We start from the raw sequence: 25,119 nt of genomic DNA, 5'->3' as shown, positions 1-25,119 counted from the left end.
ATTGAAATATCTGTTTTCAAATTCATGGTTGTGTTTATTTTATGATTCATGAATCATATTCTTTAATCTGGATGCCATTTATTTTAGTCGGGTAATATATTTTTATCTACCAATCACTTCTTTGTATTGTATGTAAGTATTTGTTAGTCAGCCTTGATGTTGGTAATGGATCCCTAGAGCCTTGTGCATAGCATGTGTTTGTCATCTACACTTCTTTTTAATATTGTTTGGTACCTATATTCAGATTTTATGGCTACTGCATCAAAATCAAAAGGAAAAGCAAAAGTAGGGCTTGTCTCTTGGTCCAACAATGAGACTGCTATACTAGTTAGGTTCATGGTAGATAATGTAAGGTCTGACAACAAGAGTGAGGCAACCTTTAACAAGAATGGGTGGGATGACATTCATACCTGGTTAGAAGCCACGCTTGGTAGGGTGTTCGATAGGGAACAGATAAGGAACAAGTTCAACAAGATGAGGATAGAATACGGAAGCTTCAAATCATTGCTTCAAATGACAGGGTTTGGATGGAACTCAATCACCAACACAGTTACTGTTGACGATGACAGTGTTTGGGATAGAGCTATAGTGGTAAATACTATACTACTATTTTCCCTTGGTTGAATATACACTATTATATTTGTAATTGTGTAGTAAATATCTAATATTTTATTTTATATTGTATATAGGTCAATTCTGAATGAAAAAAGTTTAGGCATCAAGGGCTTGTCACATTGGCATGATCTTCAAATTATATTTGGAGATTCTTATACCCGTGGAGATGGTGGAGTAGATAACACGCAAGACTGGGTGACAACTGGGCTTGAAGATCTAGAGGTTGATGAGGAAATTCCTACACCACTCCACAACACACCAACAGGTCTAGATAATTTAGGAGACAATGAGGTTGAGGAAGGGATCCATACTTCAACCCATAACCAAGATAGGACTCCAACAGCTAAACAAAAGTGGAGTGTTAGCAATAATCTCTCAATTGCTTTGGGATATGTTGGGAAGTTGTGTCAGATAAAGATAGAGAAGGCAGCTGCAAGTACTGAAGCTACTTCCACAGTTTCAGGCTTTGGCACATCAACTTCCATCGACACTAGTATATTGGGTGTACACATGTCCTAGACGAAATTCCTGATATAAGTAAGGACATGTATCTGAAGGTCTCAAAGCAAATTAGGGAGTCAGCTGCGTGGAGGGAGCCATTCATTGGTTGTAGGCCTGACAGGAGGATGTGGCTGTTGGAGGAGTTATAGAATAGTCTGTTGTTTTGATTGAACTTGAACCTATTATGTTTAATTTGGGTGTTATGATGTTAGAACTTATATGTTAGTTGAGTCTGTTTGGTTTAATTTGGGTGGTATGTTGTTAGAACTTATGCTTTATTTCTGTGGACTTGTGTTTGGAACAATTTGTTGTTTCAATATCTATGTTTGTGATATTATGTTGTGTTCATGGTTGAATCCGTTATATTTAAAGTTTACATATTGTTGTGCTATTATAGTAGTTATGGCAACAATACACCAGTTCAGTAATGATTCATCAAGTGATGAGGATGATTTGATTATCATACCCACAACTTTAATAGTGGCACAATCTTTATAAACTAGAGAACCTTGTAGGGATGGTAGACATCCAGGATCCATAAGGGTCCATGAGATTATGACTAATCATGCATATCGTTTCTATGAAGAGTATTGCATGGAAAAACATGTGTTTCACAATCTATGTACAATGATGGTACAAAAAAAGTGGTTGAAAGACACTCGAAATTTAAGATTGGTGAGCAAATAGCCATGTTTATGATGATGGTGGGAAAGAGTTGTTCTAATTGAAAAATTCAAGAGGATTTTCAACACTCTGGGAAAACCATTAGCCGTACATTCAGGAGGGTGTTAACAACTATGGAAAAATTGGCAAAAGAAAGGATTAGACCACCAGATGTCAACAAAATTGAAAAGGATATGCGTGCAAAACCTAAGTTCTATCCTTATTTTAAGGTAATATGCAATAAATACAAAAATTACAAATCAATTATTTATATTTTTACTATTTAAGTATGACAAGTTTTGGTGATTCTTCCCATTGTTTTTAGGATTGTATTGGAGCAATTGATGGTAGTCATATTAGTGCCATAGTCCCAGAGGAAGACGCTACTCGTTCTAGAAATCGCAAGGGTATTGCCATACAAAACGTGATGTGTATATGTGATTTTGGTATGTGATTTACGTATGTTTATGCGGGTTGGGAGGGCAGCGCTAATGATTGTCGTATATTTGAACAAGCAATGAGAGATCCCGCATTAGAGTTCCCACACCCACCTGAAGGTAAAACCCATTTAATCGTACTGATAAATTAAATTAGTCGGTATGAGGTATTTCAATTGCTAACTTGGGTTTTTCCTTACAATGGATTGTATGTAGGAAAATATTATGTTGTGGACTCTGGGTATGCAAATCAAGTTGGATATCTGATCCCACTCCAAGGTGAGAGATACCATATTCCCGACTGTAGGTCAAACTACGGTCCAGGGATCAAATCATGGCTCCCTAGTGAAACCAGTTATAAATCAATTAGGGTATTGCATGTCCTGGGTTAGCCCAGGGTGTCCCATGGGTGACCCATTTTAACTTTAGAGTTTCCCATGGTTGCCTATGGGAACCCTGGTCAAACATGAAAAACCCTAGTGCATCCCTAACAGGGTTTCTCCTTCCCTCATGTGTCCCACGCAATTATAGAACACATTAGGGACAGAGAAAATATATCTCTAGTCATCACATGGCACGAGGGATCCATCCCATACTCGAATGCACAGCGAAAATAAATCGATTTGAGTTTCTTTCGCATCCCATAAATATTAATAATTAATAACTTAAGGAATTAAACAAGAATTGCTAACATGGTGAGCCTCAAGTGTTGCTCCTCCAATAGACAATGGTTCTTCCTCCAGTGAGCGCTCTAAGTAAACAGATTTGAACCTCCAATGGTGCTACCAAGGTTCTTCAAGCCAATCCTAGATGCTCTCAAATTCTTCAGCACAGATCTAGGGTTTCACAAACCCTAACTCTCAAACACAGGTGAGAGAAACTAGAAGAAGAAAGAGAGAGATCACAAGAGGGAGAGAGAGTGACCAAAACAAAGGAGAGAGGGGGCCAGGCTGAAAACGCAGAGCAGTACCCCCTCTGCGTTTTTGGTCTCCTATTTATAGAGCTTGGGGTTTCTAAAAACCCTGAATGGATTAGAATTAATCCCAGTGAGAGTCTGTTTCTCTCTCTCTCTCTCTCTCTTCTGTTTAAACTCAAAGTGTTTCTAAAAGGTGAAGAAACAGAATCTAATAGGGAAATTATTAATTAGTTACTTTATTTAATATTTATGGATAATTACAATTAGCATCATATCCATTAATTAAATAAAGAACCAATTAAAATAGTAAATTCCAAATAACTCCCTATATGATAACAAATTATCATATACAACCCCCCACTAATCAACACCATCATTATGGAATCTAGGGCATGTACACATGTACTGCCAAACCCCAATCCATAGTACATGTCCATATACGAGTGTCTGTGCATCTGATCGGATCCTACAAAACTCGACAAAACACTTTGTTCAAAATAATCATAAATAATCTATCATTTTATGTAAAATAGATTTTTGCAAAACCATTTCCAAAACGGCACTGGATCCAGATTTCGATCCGACCATACACGGACAGTCTCAATCTTGGTGTTCCCCAATTGGGCAGTGGTGACCATGTTCGATAACTCCTTCACTCACAAAGTGTTCATGCATTCCCAGAACACCGACTTTGACTCGCTTGAGTCTCAGTCATTAATGAACCAAAGAATGCAGTCACACTTTGCAATGATAGGGTTCCCTAAGGCATAGGGTATCGATGACACATGTCTATCCCTTCCTACATCTGGTAGTAATACATGAGGGAATCGACAAAGTAGATTCTTCGCCAATGCATACATCAAACATGTGAACACTCGCATTCGTACCCTGACATCACATGTCTAGGCATACCCAATGCGACGACCATATGATAAGGGTGCCCAGCCCAAACCCTAGTCGTGACTACCATTTTAAGTAAAACTTACGAACACATAATGCTCAAAAATTTTATATCGGATGTGATAATATTAAATGAAATGTATAAAAGTTCAACACAAAGGTGAACCGGGTTGAACCGGACTGAATCGGGTTTAATGGACACACACTTGTCCAACAATCTCCCACTTGTACATCAAAGCCAATTCCCCATACATTTTAAACCCATGTCCTCCATGTGTTTCTCAAACACTCCTGGAGACAAACCCTTTGTCATGGCATCAGACACAATTTTAGTTGTGTCCATTTTGGAGATACTCATGTCGCCCTGCTGGATAATCTCTCTGATGAGGTGATACTTCCGCTGCACGTGCTTGTTCCTCTGATGAGCCCTAGGCTCCTTAGCTTGTGCAATGGCCCCTCTGTTGTCACATAACAGGGGAATGGGGCCCTTGACAAGGTCAGGGACCACTTCCAAATCTGATAGGAATTTCCTCAGCCAAACACCTTCCTTTGCTACATCACAAACTGTAAGGTATTCTACCTCAGTAGTGGAATCGGCCGTAGACTTCTGTTTCGCACTCCACCACACAATGGCACCTCCACCCATTAGATATACTATCCCGGACGTGGATTTTCTATCATCCTTGTCAGTTTGGAAATCTGAATCTGTGTATCCCAAGACTGACAACTGATCAGATCCAAAAACCAATAAATATTCATTAGTCCTTCTCAGGTCCTTAAGGATATTCTTGACAGCACTCTAATGCTCGCGTCCAGGGTTAGATTAGTAACGACTCACCATACCTACTTGATGAGCACATTTATGTGTGAAATCTTAAGGCATGAAGCATACATTTTACCACATTGGACAGAGTTACTTCGGTGCTTTCTTGGGTTTTTCAGGTTTTAGGTGAATTCTTGTGAAAATGGAGCAAAAGATGCTAAGAATAGTCGGAAGTGCCCAGGAGTCGAGAAAATCAAGTTTGGATTGAGCACTGAAAGAATCACGCCAATCAATTAAATTTGAATGTGATTAGAGTGGTCCCCTTAGCATAATTTTGAGGTGTTAATAGTATGGATGCGTAGCCTGTCGAGTCAGCTTCGTAACGGTTCAAACGGCACTTGATTCCGAGTTGAAACGAAGAAGTTAAGGCCGTTTCCGTGGATAGGGGTTTATTTGTAATTATTGATAGTCGGCCAGGGACAAAGTAAAGCAGAAGTTCAGATTCTAGGGGCCTTAGAGAAATTATCAGAAGTTATCTTTCTGTCAGCCGAAAGATTCTATTTGGATGGCTCTAGAGTAGTCCAACTTCAACTTGAGATATCTTGGGCTCCCGAATTCCAAATTGGATGAAATTTGGATCTATTTTGGGTGATTTTTGGTAAGGAATACAACAGTGAGGCGATTGATCAAACCTGATGTTCCAGCTCCTGGAAGCCTACTTCAGTCCATAGATGAACCTCTGCAACTTGCACATCTTTCTTTCTTCCTCCAAAGAAGAGAACCTCTCTGGTTGTTCCATGTAGATTTCCTCTCGCAGGAACCCATTTAGAAATGCAGTCTGCACATCCATCTGCCAGATCTCATAATCAAAGTGTGCAGCGATAGCCAATAAAATCTTGATGGATTTCATCTTCGCCACTGGTGAAAAGTTTTTCTTATAGTCTATACCCTCTTTTTGGGTATAGCCCTATGCCACCAGTCTCGCTTTGAATCTTTTGACCCTTCCATCTGTATCCTTCTTCCTCTTGAAGATCCATTTGCATCCAATCGGCTTGGTGCCAAGTGGTGGATCGACTAGAGTCCGACCTTGTTGGAATGCATCGAATCGATTTCAAAGCGCATTTCCTCCAGCCACCTAGTGGCATCAATATCCTTTAGAGCCTCAGAGCATGTCATCGCATCATCATCCGATTCAACCGATACCATGTGGAACTCTTCCACTATTTCCTCTTCGGTTAGAAGAGTGAGCCTAGTGGGTAGTCTAATAGTCCTCCCACTGCGTCGGGGTACTTCAGGTGTTGGTATTTCAACGGGTATGTCAATTGGTCTCACATCTGGGAGTGACGTTTTTGAGCTATCTGGTAGCTCCTTAATGATTACTGGTTCGGACCTCTGGGTCATCATTTCTTCATCCAGAAATGTGACGTGTTACTTACAATGACCTTTTGGTCAATCGGGTTATATAAATAATAGTCTATCGTGCCTTTGGAGTAGCCTAAAAAATAGCATCTAAAAGTTCTGTATTCTAACTTGTTTGTCTATTGCTTTTGCACATGTGCTAAGCAACCCCATACCCTAAGGTGTTGAATACTGAGCTTGCGTCCTTTCCACAACTCAAAGGGTGTCTTGGCTACAGACTTGGATTGAATCCTATCCAAGATATATATCGTTGTTTCTAAAGCGTACCCCCAGAAAGAGAGAGGCAGCTCACTATAAGTGAGCATCATCCAGACCATATCCAATAGGGTCCGATTGCGTCGTTCGGATACACCTTGTGATATGAGATATTCTTTAAATTCATCCGATAGATACTCCCCTCCACGATCTGATCGTAAGGACTTGATGCGTTTATCGAGCTGTCTTTCGACCTCGGCTTGAAATTCTTTGAATTTATCAAAGGCTTTCGATTTCCTACGCATCAAGTATATGTATCCATATCTAGAGTAATCATCGGTGAATGTGATAAAGTATTCATACCCATACTTTGCTTGTATGTTTATGGGTCCATACACGTTAGTGTGTATCAATTCTAACAGATCTGTGGCTCTAGTACCTTTATTGCTAAAGGGTTTCTTGGTCATTTCACCCTGAAGGCATGACTCAAAGGTGGGGAATGGTTCCACCCTCAGACTCTCTAAGGGCCCATCCCTCACCAATTTACTGATTCGGTCCAAGTTAATGTGACTTAATCTTAGATGCCACAAGTATGTTGAGTTCACTGGAGCTGCTTTCCTTTTCAAATCAACATTTGAAACAACATTCGTTCTAATAGGGCAATCTAGAAAGTACAAACCACTTTGCATATATGCAGATGCCACAAAGGAATTATTAAAACGAATAATTAATTTAGAATTAAAGGAAAAACTATATCCGTCCAAAACAAGTTTTGAAACTGAAATAATCTTCCTCTTAAAAGAGGGTACATAATAGCTATCCTTTAAAACTAAACAAGTAGAATTAAAATTTAAAATAAAAGTCCCCACAGCCATTGTCATGGTCTCAGCTCCAGTGCCCATCCGAAGACGCACTTCATTTCTTTCCAGGTTCCTTGTCTCCTTGAACCCCCACAAATCATTGCAAATGTGAACAGTGGAACCACTATCCATCGACCAAGAATTAGTCGGTTCAAAAGACAAATTAGACTCATAAAGAACGTGAACATCATATGTACCTTCTTTAGTAGCCTCTGTTTCATCTGGCTTCTTGTCTTTCAAAGTCACCAGGTAAGCACGACAGTTCCTTTTCCAGTGACCCTCCTTCTTGCAATAGAAGCACTTGCCTTTGCCTTTATTGCCAGACTTCCCACCCTTGGTTTTCAGGGTCTTACTCTTACTTTCCTTTTTCTTCTTCTTCCCACTTGAAGAAGGCTTTTCCTTAGTTGCATTGACCTCAGCCTTGTCCTTTTTCAAGGACGCTTCAGCCTCTACCAGTGCATTAGCAAGCTCGATGAGCTCCAGCTCCTTGTCAGACATCTTGTAGGACATCCTAAAGGTTGCATAGGCAAGGGTGAGTGACGCTAAGATCACATCGGTCTTATATCGCAGGTTGAAATCAGTCCCCATGGATTCCAGTTGTTCAAATAGGTTGATCAACTTCATTACATGATCCATCACTGGAGTCCCCTGAGACATCTTGGAGTTATGGATTTGACTCACTACATCAAAATGGGCGTGTGTCAACTACCTTTTGAACAATTCAGTAAGCTTATCCATTTTACCCCCAGCTGTGCGTATATCCTTGACCGAGTTCAAAACTGACTTTTCCAATGATCCTATGATATAAAGTGATGCTTTGGAATCCCTCATGAGGCAGTCCTGCATCTCTTCATTTGCCTCAAAATCATTTCGGTCGGGTTGAGGAGGAACTTGTTCATCTAGAACTATGTACAGTCCTTCAGCAGTCAGGAGTAACTTAATGCTCCGATACCAATCGACATAGTTTGTACCATTAAGTTTGTATTCACTAATGAGTGTCAAAAGGTTGGAATTAATGGCAGCCATCATATATGAATCTACACATGCACAAGTAAAAACCACATGCTAATTAACAACCATTGAAAAATAATTGAGCACACACATCAATGGTCTTTCATGATTTGGGTTTCCCTCATAACCCAAAAGATGAATTGGATACCTACAACCCTTGCATGCATAACTTACCCTGTCGGGAGTCATTATACACACCGTGGTAGTGTGGACTAAGTTGTCCGCCTCATGGGCTTCCAATATTTTCGGCCACTTGGGTGTCATGTCCAGATCCTGTCGGCTGACATACACCCAAGTCTTGTACTTACCTATTGCATTAGTTAGAATCATGGAATCATGAAAGATGGCCCATTGTCGCAGTGCCCTCTCACTATCCATACCCTAACGTATCTAGATAGAGGTAAATATAGATAAATATGTGATAGAGGTCCTGACAATGTCCTATCGGCTTATGCGGGGTTATGTCACACACTTTCTACATTTATCTTCAATAGGAGGCCATGGACATGTCTACCGATTAAGACTAATCCATATCATACATGTATTATGATCAAAGAGGGATTAATCAACTCTCATATAGCATGGATAGATTTAAACAACATAATTAATCAACATTAATTAAAAGTGATTATGAGATGGCGGCATTTTTATTAGAAGCAATTAAAGAACCCTCCCAATAAAAATAAAACTAATAACTTGGGTGCATCAATCATGCCATGAATGCCACGCCTCGATCATCTCCTCATCCCGATCATGTCTTCAAAGTAGGTGATTTGCATCTCTATAAGCTTTGAGCACCACATGTGGATCATCATCAACATGCCCTGGGAGTCCTAGCTCCTCTAAAATTACAATGGAAACCTAGGAAAAATTCTATACACTTTCCTTTCCATAATAATAAAGAAACCCCCTCGCATGGAGAAACCAACCCACCATTTGGGCTGCCCATGGGGTGGAGTACATTTGTTTATAAAAAAGATAGGAAGAGAGAGAGAAAGAGAGAGAAGCACAACATCCACCCATAACCCCATGTATCACATATATAAACAATCCATCCATCCATTTTATTTGAATGCCATTCCCATAGTCACATCATAATATAATTTCATGCATGGACATTAAAACAAGTAAATCAAGAACAACATGGATTTCTTCAATCATTGAACCACTACATCACATGTGATAACATGTATCCAAGCCCATAAAATTAAAATCACAATTTTAATTGCAAGTGAGTGGAGGGAAGGATCCCTTCATCCATCTTCTTCCTCCCAAAACAAAATATTACATTTTTTTTTTTAATTAAAAACTGCAGGGGAATCAAGGGGGGTGCATGTAGCCCACATGCGTAGGCTGCAGGCACTCCCTGTGCAGCCCGCAAGCCCAAGGCCCATGGCTGCAGGCCCGCAGCCCGCAAGCTTGTTGCCCGCAGGCAGCAGCCCGCAAGGGGGATGCGCACAAGGGCAGGGTCAAGGGGGGAGGGGTTGCGCGGAGGCTTGGCAGCGTGCGCTCCCCCCCACATATATAATCATGATTAAAAATTTTTAAATAAAAATTAATTATTATCCCTACTTGGATACAATGTTTCAATAATTAGAATTGACAAATAAATAATCAAATCCATCGTCACATGGGTAGGTTGTTACACTAACAACCTTGTAACTACCCATGTGTACATGGGAAGATTGTTACAACAATCATATTTTAACCACCCATGTGTCAACTTGCATCCCACTCATGATAATCATATTAACCATTAATTATTCAATATTCATGGGTGGAAAATGTGGCTTTGATACCACACTGTAGGTCAAACTACGGTCCAGGGATCAAATCATGGTTCCCTAGGAAAACCAATTATAAATCAATTAGGGTATTGCACGCCCTGGGTTAGCCCATGGTGTCCCCATTTTAATTTTAGGGTTTTCCATGGTTGCCCATGGGAATCCTGGTGCATCTCTAACAGGGTTTCTCCTTCCCTCATGTGTCCAACGCAATTATAGAACACATTAAGGATAGAGAAAATACATCTCTAGTCATCACATGGCAAGAGGGATCCATCCCATACTCGAATGCGCAACGAAAATAAATCTATTCGAGTTTCTTTCGCATCCCATAAATATTAATAATTAATAACTGAAGGAATTAAACAAGAATTGCTAACCTGGTGAGCCTCAAGTGTTGCTCCTCCAATAGACAATGGTTCTTCCTCTAGTGAGCGCTCCAAGTAAACAGATCTGAACCTCCAATGGTGCTACCAAGGTTCTTCAAGCCAATCCTAAATGCTCTCAAATTCTTCAGCATAGATCTAGGGTTTCACAAACACTAACTCTCAAACACATGTGAGAGAAACTAGAAGAAGATGGAGAGAGATCACAAGAGGGAGAGAGAGTGACCAAAACACAGGAGAGAGGGGGCCAGGCTGAAAACACAGAGCAATACCCCCTCTGCGTTTTTGGTCCCCTATTTATAGAGCTTGGGTTTTCTAAAAACCCTGAATGGATTAGAATTAATCCCAGTGAGAGTCTCTCTCTCACTCTCTTTGTTTGACAGTTTTGTTTAAACTCAAAGTGCTTCTAAAAGGTGAAGAAACAGAATCGAATAGGGAAATTATTAATTAGTTACTTTATTTAATATTTATGGATAATTACAATTAGCACCATATCCATTAATTAAATAAAGAACCAATTAAAATAGTAAATTCTAAATAACTCCCTATATGATAACAAATTATAATATACAACCCCCCCACTAATCAACACCATCAGTATGGAATCTAGGACATGTACACATGTACTGCCAAACCCCAATCCATAGTACATGTCCATATACGAGTGTCTGTGCATCTGATCGGATCCCGCAAAACTCGACAAAACACTTTGATCAAAATAATCATAAATAATCTATCATTTTATGTAAAATAGATTTTTGTAAAATCATTTTCAAAACGGCACTGGATCCAGATTCCGATCCGACCATACACAGACAGTCTCAATCTTGGTGTTCTCCAATCGAGCAGTGGTGACCATGTTGGATAACTCCTTCACTCACAAAGTGTTCACGCATTCCCAGAACACCGACTTTGAATCGCTTGAGTCTCAGTCATTGATGAACCAAAGAATGCGGTCACACTTTGCAGCGACAGGGTTCCCTCAGGCATAGGGTGTCGGTGACACATGTCTATCCCTTCCTACATCTGGCAGTAATACATGAGGGAATCGATAAAGTAGATTCTTTGCCAATGCACACATCAAACATGTGAGCACTCGCATTTGTACCCTGACATCACATGTCTAGGCATATCCAATGTGATGACCATATGATAAGGGTGTCCAGCCCAAACCCTAGTCGTGACTACCATTTTAAGTAAAACTTACGGACACATAATGCTCAAAAAATTTATATCGCATGTGATAATATTAAACTAAAATATATAAAAGTTCAATACAAAGGTGAACCGGGTTGAACCGTACCGAACCGGGTTTGATGGACACACACTTGTCCAACACCGACTACCAGGGAGCTGGGAGAAACTCAAAGACCGCTAAAGAGTTATTCAACTATAAACATTCATCACTTAGGAATGTAATTGAGCGTACATTTTTGGGGTTCTAAAAATATATTCAAAATATTAAGACATATGCCTTGTTATGAAGTCAAACTCTAGATGTACATTGTGATTGCATGTTGTGGATTGCATAATTATATCCGTGATGAACAAAGTGCGGATGCTGAATTTACTACCTTAAGTGAGGACGACAAAGTAGTCATAGATCCATTAAATCCTGAACCCGAGCCGTATGAAGGATCTATGCCTACTCTCAATCAGAGAGACAACATAAGAATCATGAATAACTTGCGGAGATTGCAAGTCGTTTGGCCAGAAGTTGTAAGATGGCAGAAACCGGACTTATATGAGTTTCTTTGTGTATTTATGACCAAACTATGGATAGTTTATGTAACTTATGTTGAATTTGGTATGACAAACTTCTAGAGGTTGATGGGTTGTATGCTAAATATTTATTTTCAATCTTTTGTTATGATGTTAAATATAACTGTCCTATTAACTGACATTTTGCATCAAGTGATTGAAATTTAAGAACATTCATATTCAATGTGCAGATGTATACTAATATGAATTTACATTTTATAGCGAAATGCGAGAAATGTGGAAGAGAATGCATGATATGGACATCTAGTTCTGAAAATAATAGAGGAAGGGATTATTTCCGATGTCCTATAAGATGTTCATTTTTTCTTTGGGTGAATAAATTGAAATGGTGTCCATGTGCACAAGGACAATGTAAAGTTAGGACAGCGAAAACAGAAAGAAACTGTAGTCGCTCATTTTGGTGTTGTCCAAATTCAACTGAGGTACGATCACTATGCAATCATTTAATTTAATTTATTTTACATTATTTACCATTGATTTATATAATTATATATGATACCCGTAACATACTTGAATTTACAGATTGATAATCGAGGTTGTGGATATTTCAAATGGATAGAAGAAGACATGATCTCATCATCTAGCAAACAGACTAATGTTTCAAGGGTTTGTCCCTCAGGGTCAACAGCTGAATCGGCTACGCCTTCATCAGAATTTCTGAAAGGTTATTGCAAGAGTGCAATTACATCGGTAGAGAATCATGCCAAGATGTTTAAAGACATCCTTGAAGGTCTTACAAAGCTAGACCTGAAGAAAGAAGAAGATTAATACAAGTTTTAAGGTGTTAAAGTTGTAATAATTGTTTTAATTAACTATAAGATAGCATATTTTAATTTATGGTAAGGTTGGTTTTGGACTTTATATTTTAATTTATGTTAAATATGCTTTTATAAGATATTTTTAATTTAAGTTTGTTATGTAAGACACATTTTATTTTATTTCCTTGTATGAATGGCACTATTGTAAGATATCAACTAGGGTAGAACCGATTATACCAAACACCATTTTCGTTCTGAACGGTGTTCTTGAGACTGTTATCAAACAGTCATTTTCGGTCTCAGAATGTCGTTTTAGACCAAAAATGCCAAAGAACGTTTCTAGTCAAGAATGGACGTTTTTTGTTTAGACATTTATCAAACGTAGACTTAGGGTTTGATGAAACCCCAAGTTCTTTTAAAGGATTGGATTTACATTCTTAGAGAAGATTGTTACATTGGTTTTGAAAACCTTTGTTGCATCACTAAGGTTCACAAACATCTTTCCTCGTGTGGTCATTGGAGGAAGGACCATTATATGGAGGAAAAACTATTGAGGCTCTTCAGGTTAGCGAATCTTATTGTTTATTATAATATATTAAGGTTTATATTGACAACTGAGGATCATTTGATTGGAATGAAATTTGGAATGGATAACACTTGGCAATATGAATCACTTATTTTTAAATTGGCGATATGAATCACTTAAAAAAATGAACGTATTTGTTGTGTAGCAGATCTCTTACAAGATCAATTGGGATTGACTCTAGTTCATGTAGAAAATGTAGTTCGTGGAACTATGTGGAGCAATTCAGAATTTGGTAACTTCAACTGTATGGTATGGATTAACCATAAGAGGTATGCATTAAGGTTTTTGCCTCAAGGACTATCTATTTTCTGGATTTAAAAAAGTGCGGATTTTCAAGAACGATAATCTTATGATATGTTAGGAATCTCTTATGATAATCGTCCACGCTTGAAACAAATCTTGATGCTAGAAAGTTGGATAGGATGGCTCCTACGTAAGGATTGCCCTCAATTTCTATGAAATACAAGGCGCTCATTAAATGATAAAAAACTAATCTTCACTACTATGATTCCATATATTAAAGGAAGATTTTGAGACCCATTCGGATATGAGATGTTTACCTTTTTCCATAGAATGATAAAAAGAGATGTTTTTCTTTTCGTATCTTTGTCCTTATTTTTATGGGAAAAGATTGAGAAGTACTTTGACAACTTAATAACCTGAATGGTTGCGGATCTTTATTCTTCCCATTCTCATGTCGTGTGGATCTGCACATCTTCCTAAAGAAAGAAAATCCCTGGCACAGTGAAGCATCAAAACTCAAAACTCCATGATGAAAGAAAAGTACAATATAATCTGCAGCCACTAATTATCCGTGAGAATGCTTGGTAGCTGTAGACCATTCTCTCATTTTTAATAAATTGGAAATGGATCTTATCAAGTTTTTAACATAGCTGGTCAAGAAGAAAATCATACCTGCACCAACCAAAGAAATCCCAACAAATCAGCTTCCAGAAAAGTTCAAATCTCTTATTATTTTCGGCTTTCAGAGGAAAACCATGGATCAGAAAGTTGTGGTTTCCAGCATCAACATTTTTTATGATTTTGTTTGCTGTTTCATATGCTGCGGATAATCCATTTTCATTCATTTAACATCGAATAAAATTCCTCAATATTTGTTTAAAGTATAAGGGGATTGAAGTGAAAAAGAAAAATATAAATTCGTTAAAAAAAGAAACAAACATCCGAATGTTAATAATAAACGAAGTAAATAGAAGCAACGAAATAAGGTAAATGAGGACAATAAATTTAGAATAAAATAGCTGCCAGCCGCAAGGTGCATTAATGATTGCTCAATAGATCCAACTGTTGTCCCTGGAAATAGGGATGAAGCAAATGAACTCCTTCCAAGTAAAAAGGTGTCTGCATTTCAATTAGTCGTGACACCTGCACAAAGCCAGCACTTTATTAGATAAGATGCCAACAAATAAGCTTCAGCATCTGGAACTGGAACAGGTACCCTTTTTTCTTTGGGAAGGTGAAGGTGAGGTGGGTGCTACCAATTTTATGGTATTATAATGAAAATCATCCACCCATTAACAACCCCCCCCCCCCAACGGGAAGGTGAAGGTGGGATTCTATCCCCAGGATCAATCACTTGTCGGAAAACAATCGAATGTTCATTCTTGGGTGGTAAGACCTTTAACACCAAGAGAAATGGCAAGTTCACCCAGTGACTCATTTCTTAATGAGATGCCAAATCAAAGGGGCAACATGGTCACCTCAATCCATGGTGTCAAGTCTTGATATGATGTGGCTGATATGGTCTAATATATATCGAGATTGGCCATGTCGATGCAATACAGTGTTCCCTCCAAATAATCATGCCGAGGAAATATAACCAGTAAATAATGATTTGGAAAACACCAAAGTTTGCAATGGATGGATTCAATGAAAGCCCATTTCTAATGCTGAAATCGAACTCAATCATTTAAACTATGCCTTCAAACCCCAAGTTTAGTAAGTTCGGTTGAGCCAATTGTCAAAATCACTAGGCAAGTTGACAATTTGGCAACTGACTCCACAAATTCAAACTTTGAAAATAAAAATCCTTATTCCAGAGTTCTACCTTCCCCAGCGTGGCCTAGTCCTTTTCTTATCAATATCAAAGCTAACTATTACCTTTTTAAGAGAAGCACGTAAAGAACCTGATATTTCTTTCGGGGAAATATAGATATTTATACTATGGTAAGTGGAATGAACCTCAGACTCATGATAGCACATTCATCCTGTCACTGTAGCAGTATAATTTCTCTTAACTTTACACCTAGATCGAGATACAATCATAACCATCCAGAGGATTGTACAGTAGGATTTATCCAGATAGAGTGAAGACATCTATATATCTCATAAACCAAACAGTGCAAGATGCTCATCATGTGGATGCTCTCAACCAGCACAAAAAACAGAAGAATGTACAAGGTTACTTACAGCTCGGCCGAAGGCAAACATCTCTTCTTGACCAGATAGTAGGGATACAATGGCAGATGGGGCACTACCTGAGGTCACACTGCCCTCTGCTAAAACATCTCGACGGAGTTTCCCACCTTCTGTCTCTGTTTCGAACTGGAAACTGGGGGAAAAAGATGAATGTTCAGATAACAATCACTACCATCTCAACTGTCCATATCACAATAGCCTTAGCACTAAATACAAAAGTTGGTAAACTTTTTGAGGCAAATGAAATGGGATGACATATGTGAAGACCGCCCCCCCCCCCCCCAACATTCTGTGAAACTGAGTTAGGGGAACTGTTGAATATCACTACAAAAACTGACCACAATAAGAATTCTTGCCCAACCAGGATCCAGAGTATCAATTTAAAACTGCATCCATGGCCAGAGTGACTCTTGAGATCTTAGGACAGAAGAGACTCAGTATATCTCAAAGTTCTGAGGTGCTCCATATAGAAAAGGAAATATATAATTCTGATTCAATTCACAGGAATGCACTCTATATGGTCAATGTAGCCTCTTCCTAAAACCCATTTCTCTCTTGTATAACAATGGAAGAAACCACAAAGATTCCCATAAGACTTGGTACAACAACAACAACCATAACCTTATCCCAACTAAATGGGGTACAACAACAACAACCATAACCTTATCCCAACTAAATGGGGTCGGCTACATGGATCCGATTAAAACAATAGTAGGAAAGAAGAGAAGTAAAAAGCAATAAAAATGAGTAAAAGGAGGTAAAAAGGTAAAAAGCCAATAAAAATGAGTAAAAGGAGGTAAAAAGGAAAAAAAGTGTAGCATCCCAAAAACATCCTCCTACAAGGGTGGGTCGGCTACATGGGTCCTTATACTCCAACCAACTCTATCTGCGGTCATAGTAGGATTGAGCCCTACCAGACGCATATCGTTTCTTACCACTTCTCCAATAGTCATATTAGGCCTGCCCCTACCTTTTTTAGCTCCGTCAAATTGAATTTGGCCACTCTTTACTGGTGCATCCATGGGTCTCCTTTGTACATAATCATACCACCTCAAGCGGCTCTCACGGAGTTTGTTCTGAATTTGTGCAACACTCAATTTGGTTCTAATAGAATCATTTCTTATTTCATCTCTCCTGGTCTTGCCACACATCCTCGTCAACATCCTCATCTACGTTACACTCATCTAATCTATATTACTCTTCTTAATTGCCCAACACTCCGCTTCATGTCATAGCTGGTCTTATTACTGTCTTGTAGAATTTCCTCTTAAGCTTAACAGGCATGCGTTTATCACATAACACTCCCGATGCACCTCTCCACTTCATCCATCCTACCTTAATTCTGTGGGAAACATCATCTTCTATATTGCCCTCCTTGTTAAAGGTTGACCCCAGGTATCTAAAGCAATCACTTTGTAGTAGCTCACGCTCCTCAAGTTTCACCACTTCATCACCTCTCCTGGTTTGACTGAAGTTACACATCATATATTCTGTCTTAGTTCTGCTTAACTTAAAACCCCTTGCAAGCTTGATCTCCATAACTCCAGTTTCGCATTAATCCGTTCCACTGTCTCATCTATCAAAACAATATCATCCACGAATAGCATACACCAAGGGACCTCATCTTGGACGTGCCTAGTTAGGTCATCCATGATGAGTGCAAACAAATAAGGGCTTAGAGCTGATCCTTGGTGCAACCCAATTGTAATTGGGAATTCCTTACTTTGACCCTCTGCAGTTCTAACACTCGTCACCACGCCCTCATACATGTCCCTAATTATATCCACAAAGTTACTTGAGCTCCCTCTCTTCCTTAGGACATGCCAAATGAGTTCTCTAGGGACTCTGTTATAGGCCTTTTCTAGGTAGATAAAGATCATGTAGAGGTTCCTTTTATAAGCTCTAAAAATTTTCATGTCTCCTTAGAAGGTAAATAGCTTTTGTTGTGGATCTCCCGGACATAAAACCAAATTGGTTCTCCAATATATCTATCTCTTCTTATTTTTTCCCATAGTTTCATGGTATAACTCATTAGTTTTATGCCTCTATAGTTATCGCAGTTCTGGATATAACTTTTATTCTTATAAATCGGAACTACAGTGCTTCTCCTCCAATCATCTAGCATTTTCTTTGTACTCAAAATCTTGTTAAACAGCTTGGTTAGCCACGATAACCCCCGTACTCCTAAGCTCTTCTACACTTCAATTGGTATCTCATCTGTTCCTGGTGTTGTGCCTACCTTCATCTTTCGTAGGACCTCTTTAACTTCGGCCTCGCCAACTTGTTGTAGATGTCCATGACGTGTGTTGACTCCAAGACTACTTCTTTCCACTTCCGAATCCATCCTATTAATCACGGTAGCTCCATTTAGTAGGTTGTAAAAGTATTCATCCTATCTCTCCATAATGTCTTCATCCCGTAATAGTACTCTACCATCCTCGCTCTTAATGCATCTAACATGGTCCAAATCTCTGCTCTTCCATTCTCTTATTTTAGCTATCCGATAAATCGTGTTTTCTCCTTCCTTTGTATCAAATTCTTGCTTTCCCCACAATCTTTCGAGCTTCTTTTCTGGCCGCATAATATCTCATTTTATCCTCTGCCTCATTAGTCCTTTGCCAAGTCTTAAAACGATCTTTCTTAGTCTTAATGGTTGTTTGGACCTCATCATCCCACCACCAAGTCTCTCTAGGGGCCAGCCGCATACCCTTTGAAATCCCTAGGACTTCTTTAGCAACCCTCTTGATACAAGTCGACATCTGAATCCACATCCCTATCTCCCTCAAAATCCCATTTTCCTTGGAGAGCCGCTTTATCAGTAAAAGATTCTAGGAGAACTCCTTGTAGTCGCCCCCCCATCTTATCTTAGGGCAAACCTTTTTCGCCTTCTTATGTTGCCTCGTACCAAGGTACATATCTAGGACCACTAGTCTAAGTTGAGCGGTTAAGCTTTCTCCGGGTATAACCTTACAATCCTTACATAGTAGTCTGTCAAACCTTTTAGTTAGGAAGAAATCTATTTGGCTTGCATGGTGTCCATTCTTGTAGGTAACAAAATGTTCCTCTCTTTTTAAAAAAGGTATTTGCAATGCATAAGTCAAACGCTATTGCAAAGTCTAACACTGAGGTCCCCTCTTCATTCCTCTCCCCAACTCCGTATCCTCCGTGAGCCTATTCATAGCCTCTACGATCTCTGCCCACATGTCCGTTAAGGTCACCTCTGATAATAATTCTCTCCTTGACCAAAACCTTGTGCTAAACCATCCAGGTATTCCCAGAATTGTAGTTTAACACTCTCATCTAATCCTGTCTGGGGCACGCACGCGCTAACTAAGTTGATAACCTCGTTGTCTAGCACCAGCTTGATAGATAGGATCCCATAGCACTTGGTCTCATACAAAAATTCTATCTTTCCTTCTTCACCAAAGCACAAATTACAAGTTTAAACTATTACTGGATCTTGATTACCTTTGAAATTTCACAATTTGCAAATGTTTATTGCAGTTTTCCCAACTCAATTCAACTTAACCGTAGCCCTACTAACTGGTTAGCTAAGTTCATCCTGTTTCACCATTCCACCGTATCTAGAGCCAAAGCAGATGTCATGTTCTTCAATTTTCACAAATTTTGACACGTTTTGAAAAAGAAGGAAATTCACTTAGCTGCAAACAAATTCTAAAATTTTATTCAGAAAATAGATGTATAGGCACCACCATGAATATTGAACCGCGAGCCCATGTAATGCAACCCACGAGTCCATGTAATACAAACCCTACTTATGGGTCATTATGGGCCCACTAGAGTGAATAAATCCAAATACAGAGAGAAAAGGCAATTTGGTAATTTCACAGCACAATTAAAAATGCCCTTTTTTCACTAGGATTTTCGAACGAACTCTCTGCAAAGAAAACCCTCAGAGCGTTTAGAAAACAACTCTTGGCCACTGCTTTAGAGCAGCCTAGCCGTATGGCTGGGCTGCTTGCCCCACCTTCTCCCTTCTCCTTCTCTCTCTTCTTCTTCCTCCTCCTCCCCCTTTCTCCAATTTTCTTCCTATGTTCGGTTATAACTACACTGGCTGAAGTCTCTCTGTTAGCAGACCAGAATTAGGCTGAATGCTTGGATGATTAATTCATCCCAAGCTCCACTTTATTTATACGAGTAAATAAAACATAAAAGGTTGTACATGAGCAATGTGGGACTAAACCCATATACAAAACAATCAATTAAATAAAGGGAAAAAAGTCCAGTGGGGTATTCTGGTTATATCTAACACTCCCCCTCAAGTTGGAGCATATATATCATGCATGCCCAACTTGACTAAGATAGGATGAAACAGCTTGCTATTCAGCCCCTTAGTGAACACATCCGCCAGTTGATCAGTAGACTTCACAAAGGGAACACAAATGAGGCCAGCTTCAAGCTTTTCCTTGATGAAATGTCTGTCAACCTCCACGTGTTTAGTGCGATCATGCTGGACAGGGTTATGAGCAATGCTAATGGCAGCTTTATTGTCACAATAGAGCATCATTGGAAGATGGACAGCCACACCAATATCCTGTAATAACCCTCTAAGCCATAGAAGTTCACAAATGCCTTGGGCCATCGCACGAAACTCGGCTTCAACACTGGACCTTGCCACAACATTCTGCTTTTTGCTACACCATGTGACAAGGTTCCCACCCACAAAGGAACAATAGCCAGAGATAGACTTTCTGTCAGAAGAACCAGCCCAATTGGCATCAGTATAAGCTTCAACCTTGAGATGACCATTGGGAGATAAGAGAATTCCCTTCCCTGGAGCAGACTTCAAATACCTCAAAATACGACGGACTGCATCCATATGAGAGGAATAGGGATCATGCATGAATTGGCTCACCATACTTACAACAACTGCTATGTCAGGTCTGGTGTGAGAAAGATAGATTAGTTTGCCCACTAACCGCTGATAACCACCTTTATCGACAGGTTCACCTTCTTTCTCCCTAAGTTTTGTAGTAGCATCCATAGGAGTATCTGAAGGATGACAACCTAGCAGCCCTGTCTCAGTCAATAGATCAAGGACATATTTTCTTTGAGAAAGAAAGATGCCCGTTGAAGAGCGAGCAACTTCTATCCCTAGAAAATATTTTAGAGAGCCTAGATCTTTGACCTCAAACTCACGACCAAGGAGAAGCTTCAAATCCCTGATAGCAGCATCATCATTACCAGTCACCACTATATCATCCACATAGACTATGAGTAAAGTAACCTTGTCACCAACTCGTCTGATGAACAAGGTGTGATCAGCATTGCTCTGCTTGTAACCTGCTAAGATCATAGCCTTATGAAATCTACCGAACCAGGCCCTAGGTAACTGCTTCAACCCATAGAGAGCACGTTTCAACTTACAGACTTTGCCCCTAGTCCTGTTGTCAGAGAAGCCTGGTGGAATGTCCATATATACCTCCTCCTCAAGCTCCCCATGGAAGAAGGCATTCTTTGCATCTAACTGATGAAGATCCCACCCAAGATTTGCAGCACAAGATAATAACACCCTGACAGTGTTGAGCTTTGCCACTGGTGCAAAGGTCTCCTGGTAGTCAACTCCATAAGTCTGAGTAAACCCCTTTGCAACCAGACGTGCCTTATACCAATCCACTGAACCATCAGCCTTCTGTTTGACTACGAAGACCCATTTACATCCCACTGGTTTTTTCCCTGGAGGAAGAGCTACAAGATCCCACGTGTTATTTTTGTGTAGTGCTCTCATTTCTTCCAACATTGCAGCCTTCCACTTTCCATCTGTATATGCTTCCTGCCAATTTTTTGGAATAGAGACAGAAGAAAGAGAGGATACAAAAACACGGAAAGGAGGAGAAAGAGAACTATACGAAACAAAGCGAGATATGTGATGTAAAGTGCAAGTCCTAGTACCTTTGCGATGAGCAATAGGTAGTTCGGAAGGAGAGGGATTACCAGGGGATGAAGGATCTGGGTCTGGAGCCGGCAATTGGATGGGTACTGGTGCTACAGTGGTTTGCAACTGCCCTCTGTTGGATCAGCCCCTTGTATAGGTGATGATGTTGGAGTTGTTGTCGATTCTCTTCTGAAATTCACCAATAGTCCTCTGGACTGGAGTCAGCTCCCCCTGGATAGGGACATTAACAACACTATTTTCTATGGTCTCCCCCTGTAAAGGATTCCCATCAGGTGAGGGAGGAACAGCCAAAGGAAGTTGGACATCCAAAGTAGGCTGGGCAACAGCCGTGGGTGGTGGTAAAGTAGGGTGGACAACAGCCTAAGGAACCTCTGGTAGAGGAATCTCAAAAGGCACATCTTTACTAGAACTCTCCCCCTGAAGAGGTGGCGAAGAATAGTAAGAAAGGGACTCATGGAAAACAACATCCATACTAACCATGGCACGCCGGGAAGGGGGATGGTAACACTTGTAACCTTTCTGGGTCGGAGAATAACCCAAGAAAATACAACGAAGGCCCCGAGGTTCAAGTTTGCCAGGAGATCTAGTATTCCTAGCATAACACACACAACCAAACACCTTGGGGGGCACAATGAAGGAGGAATTTCCTATTAAAACGTCAGAGGGGGTACGAGAGTCAAGAACCCGAGAAGGCAGTCTATCGATGAGATAGGCCGCGGTGAGTACCGCATCCCCCCAATATTGAGATGGGACATTCCTCGCAAACATCAAAGCCCAGGCCATCTTTAACAAGTGGCAATTCTTACGTTCCGCCACACCATTTTGGGTAGGGGTATCAACACAGCTAGTTTGATGAAGGATTCCATGGTCAGCAAGATACTTTTGAAATTAGGATTCTGTATACTTTGTTCCATTATCACTTCTCAATACTTTAAGAATAGCCTGGAACTGAGTTTGAATCAACTTATGAAAATGCTGAAAACATGAAAAAACCTGATTTTTTGTGTGCAAAAGATACACCCATGTATGCCTAGAATGACAATCTATGAAAGAGACAAACCAACGATGGCCAGAAATAGACGGTTTACGACTAGGGCCCCAAACATCAAAATGCACCAAATTAAAACAAAAAGAACTCCTTTTATTTGAAAGTGGATAATTTGAACGTGTCTGTTTGGCCAGAACACAAGCCTCACAAAAAAAGTCATCCTTAGTACGAAGGGTGACCAAACTAGGAAATAAATGAGCTAAAATTCCTAAAGGGGGGTGACCTAACCTAGAGTACCACTGGTAGAGTTCAGAAGAGACCATGGAGTTCTGGTGTAGCGGAGAAGGCAATGGTGGTGGAGAGAAGCGACCGTCATCAAGCAGGTACAGCCCACCGTGAACTTTACCCAATCCAATCGTCTTCCCAGACTCCAGATCCTGAAACACACAATGAGAAGGAAAGAAGGTGACTTTGCAGTTAAGATCACGAGTAATACTACTAATAGAAAGAAGGTTAGTAGTAAAGTTAGGAATGTGAAAAACAGAGGACAAGGGAAGAGAAGAAGTGCAGTTGATGACTCCTTTTCTAGAAATGGCAGAAAGGGAACCATCAGCCACTTTGACCTTGTCCTTCCCAGAAGTGGGAGAATATCTGTGAAATAAGCTAGAAGTACCGGTCATGTGATCTGTAGCTCTAGAATCAATGATCCAAGGATGGGAAGCTACAGAAGCACAATGACCCCCAAGTGTGAACCTGAAGGAGCAGAAGAATGGGCAGGAGCTGATGTAATAGAGGCAGCAGCAGCAGCGGAAGTCCTGAGCATACGTAGGAGTGCCTGTAGGTCATCCTGGGATAGACCAGTGTCAGTAGCAGGGGCTGCAGTAATAGCTTCAGACTGATGGGCCTTGGTCTTCTGCTTTGTCTTTGTCTTGGCAGCCCGTTTAGCTTCAAAATCAGCTGGTTTCCCGTGAAGTTTCCAGCACTTCTCCTTGGTGTGGTAGGGTTTGTGACAGTGCTCACAAACAACAGTCCCTGTGGAAGAATCACAAAGAGAAGCAGTACTACTAGGTGCAGGAGTAGCAGGGACAGCAGCCTTAAGTGCTGATCTGTCAGTAACAGGGGGATGCAACATGGCAGCCCGACGGTTTTCCTCAGAGGACACCAATGCATAAGACTGTTCAAGTGTGGGAAAGGGCTTATGGCCCAAGGATCTGATCATACTCCACATTCAAGCTAGCCAAAAAATCATAGACTCTAATCTTGTCCACATGCTTCTTATAGGAGGTAATATCTGCAGCGGTACTAGGGTGGAAGTCAGAAAAGTGGTCCAGCTGTTGCCAAAGGCTACGTAAAGTAGCATAATATTTAGAGACTGTCAATTCCCCCTAAGTAGTGTGCAGGACCTTCTTCCTGAGTTCATAGACTTGGGCATCGTTGCCAAGTTGCCCGTAGGTTTCCTTGCAAGCAGCCCAAATCTCTGCAGCTGTATCAAGAAGAAGAAAATTATTCTGTAGTTCTGTAGTCATAGAGCCAACGAGGTAGGACATGAGAACTCCATTGTTGGCCAGCCACCTGTCACGAGCAGCTCCAATCTCAGTTGGCATAACACTGGCACCAGTAATATGCCCAGTAAGGCCACGGCCAGCAATAGCGAAAGAGGTTGACCGAGACCAAAGCAAGTAGTTAGTGCCATCCAACTTGATTGGATTAGGAGTAAAATTATGATAATCTGATTTACTGTGTCCATCATCAACAGTAGTAGTAGTCGAATCCACAGAGTCACCCATGAGAGCAGTATAAAAGCCCAAAATATAGAGAGAAGCTGTTATGAAGAGAACCCTACAAAAACCTGCAGTTGAAGGGTCTATAATTGGAGCAGCAACAGCAGTAAATAGCAGCAACAGCAGCAAAGTGAACCCTTGGATCGATTCTTACAGAGTTTAAAAAACCCTGAAAGAGCTGAAATTGATGTAAGGAAAAAAGGGAACAAAAACACTGCAGATGGGTCTGAAAATAGGAGATAATAATCTTCTAATAATGCTGAAGCACCCTGCAAAAAATCAGCAGCACCTAACACCTGCAAACCCTAGATCGATATTGGTCAGGGTTTTGAAAAAACCCTGGAATGCTGAAATCGATAAAGGGTGTGATATGCCAAAAAACTGATCTGATGTAGTCCCAACCAAGGTCGAGTGAGTC

At 40.2% G+C, this 25,119-nt stretch overlaps 2 protein-coding genes across 3 annotated transcripts in view; one reads left to right on the top strand and one right to left on the bottom strand.

Annotated features, from left to right (window-relative positions):
• The first annotated feature begins 249 nt into the window (after nucleotides 1-249).
• On the top strand, nucleotides 250-1,134 carry LOC122672236. The gene is made up of 2 exons (XM_043869732.1): nucleotides 250-521; nucleotides 690-1,134. The coding sequence occupies exons 1-2, from the start codon at nucleotides 250-252 to the stop codon at nucleotides 1,132-1,134; spliced, it is 717 nt and encodes a 238-aa protein (XP_043725667.1).
• Nucleotides 1,135-14,803: 13,669 nt separating this feature from the next.
• LOC122638261 (putative ATPase N2B) overlaps nucleotides 14,804-25,119 on the bottom strand; it is a 137,907-nt gene continuing 127,591 nt past the window's right edge. The window contains exons 13-14 of one of the 2 annotated variants that reach the window (XM_043831136.1): nucleotides 16,007-16,148; nucleotides 14,804-14,962 (exon numbers count right to left, since the gene is read on the bottom strand). In XM_043831136.1, the coding sequence (XP_043687071.1) occupies nucleotides 14,858-14,962; nucleotides 16,007-16,148 (247 nt within the window). In that variant the 3' untranslated portion in view covers nucleotides 14,804-14,857. The remainder of the gene's footprint in view (nucleotides 14,963-16,006; nucleotides 16,149-25,119) is intronic. The other variant, XM_043831137.1, reaches the window with a different exon arrangement.

Source organism: Telopea speciosissima, chromosome 8 (assembly GCF_018873765.1).
Source record: "Telopea speciosissima isolate NSW1024214 ecotype Mountain lineage chromosome 8, Tspe_v1, whole genome shotgun sequence".
Classification (NCBI taxonomy): domain Eukaryota; kingdom Viridiplantae; phylum Streptophyta; class Magnoliopsida; order Proteales; family Proteaceae; genus Telopea; species Telopea speciosissima.
Note: the sequence above shows the minus strand (reverse complement) of the source record. Positions and strands in the feature narration are given on the sequence as shown.

What these genes read in the sequence shown, in the direction of transcription:
- LOC122672236 (XM_043869732.1), top strand. Translation starts at nt 250, where the DNA reads ATGGCTACTGCATCAAAATCAAAAGGAAAAGCAAAAGTAGGGCTTGTC. An exon ending in TCATTGCTTCAAATGACAGG is followed by an intron (nt 522 to 689) that starts GTTTGGATGGAA and finishes TATTGTATATAG; the next exon opens with GTCAATTCTGAATGAAAAAA.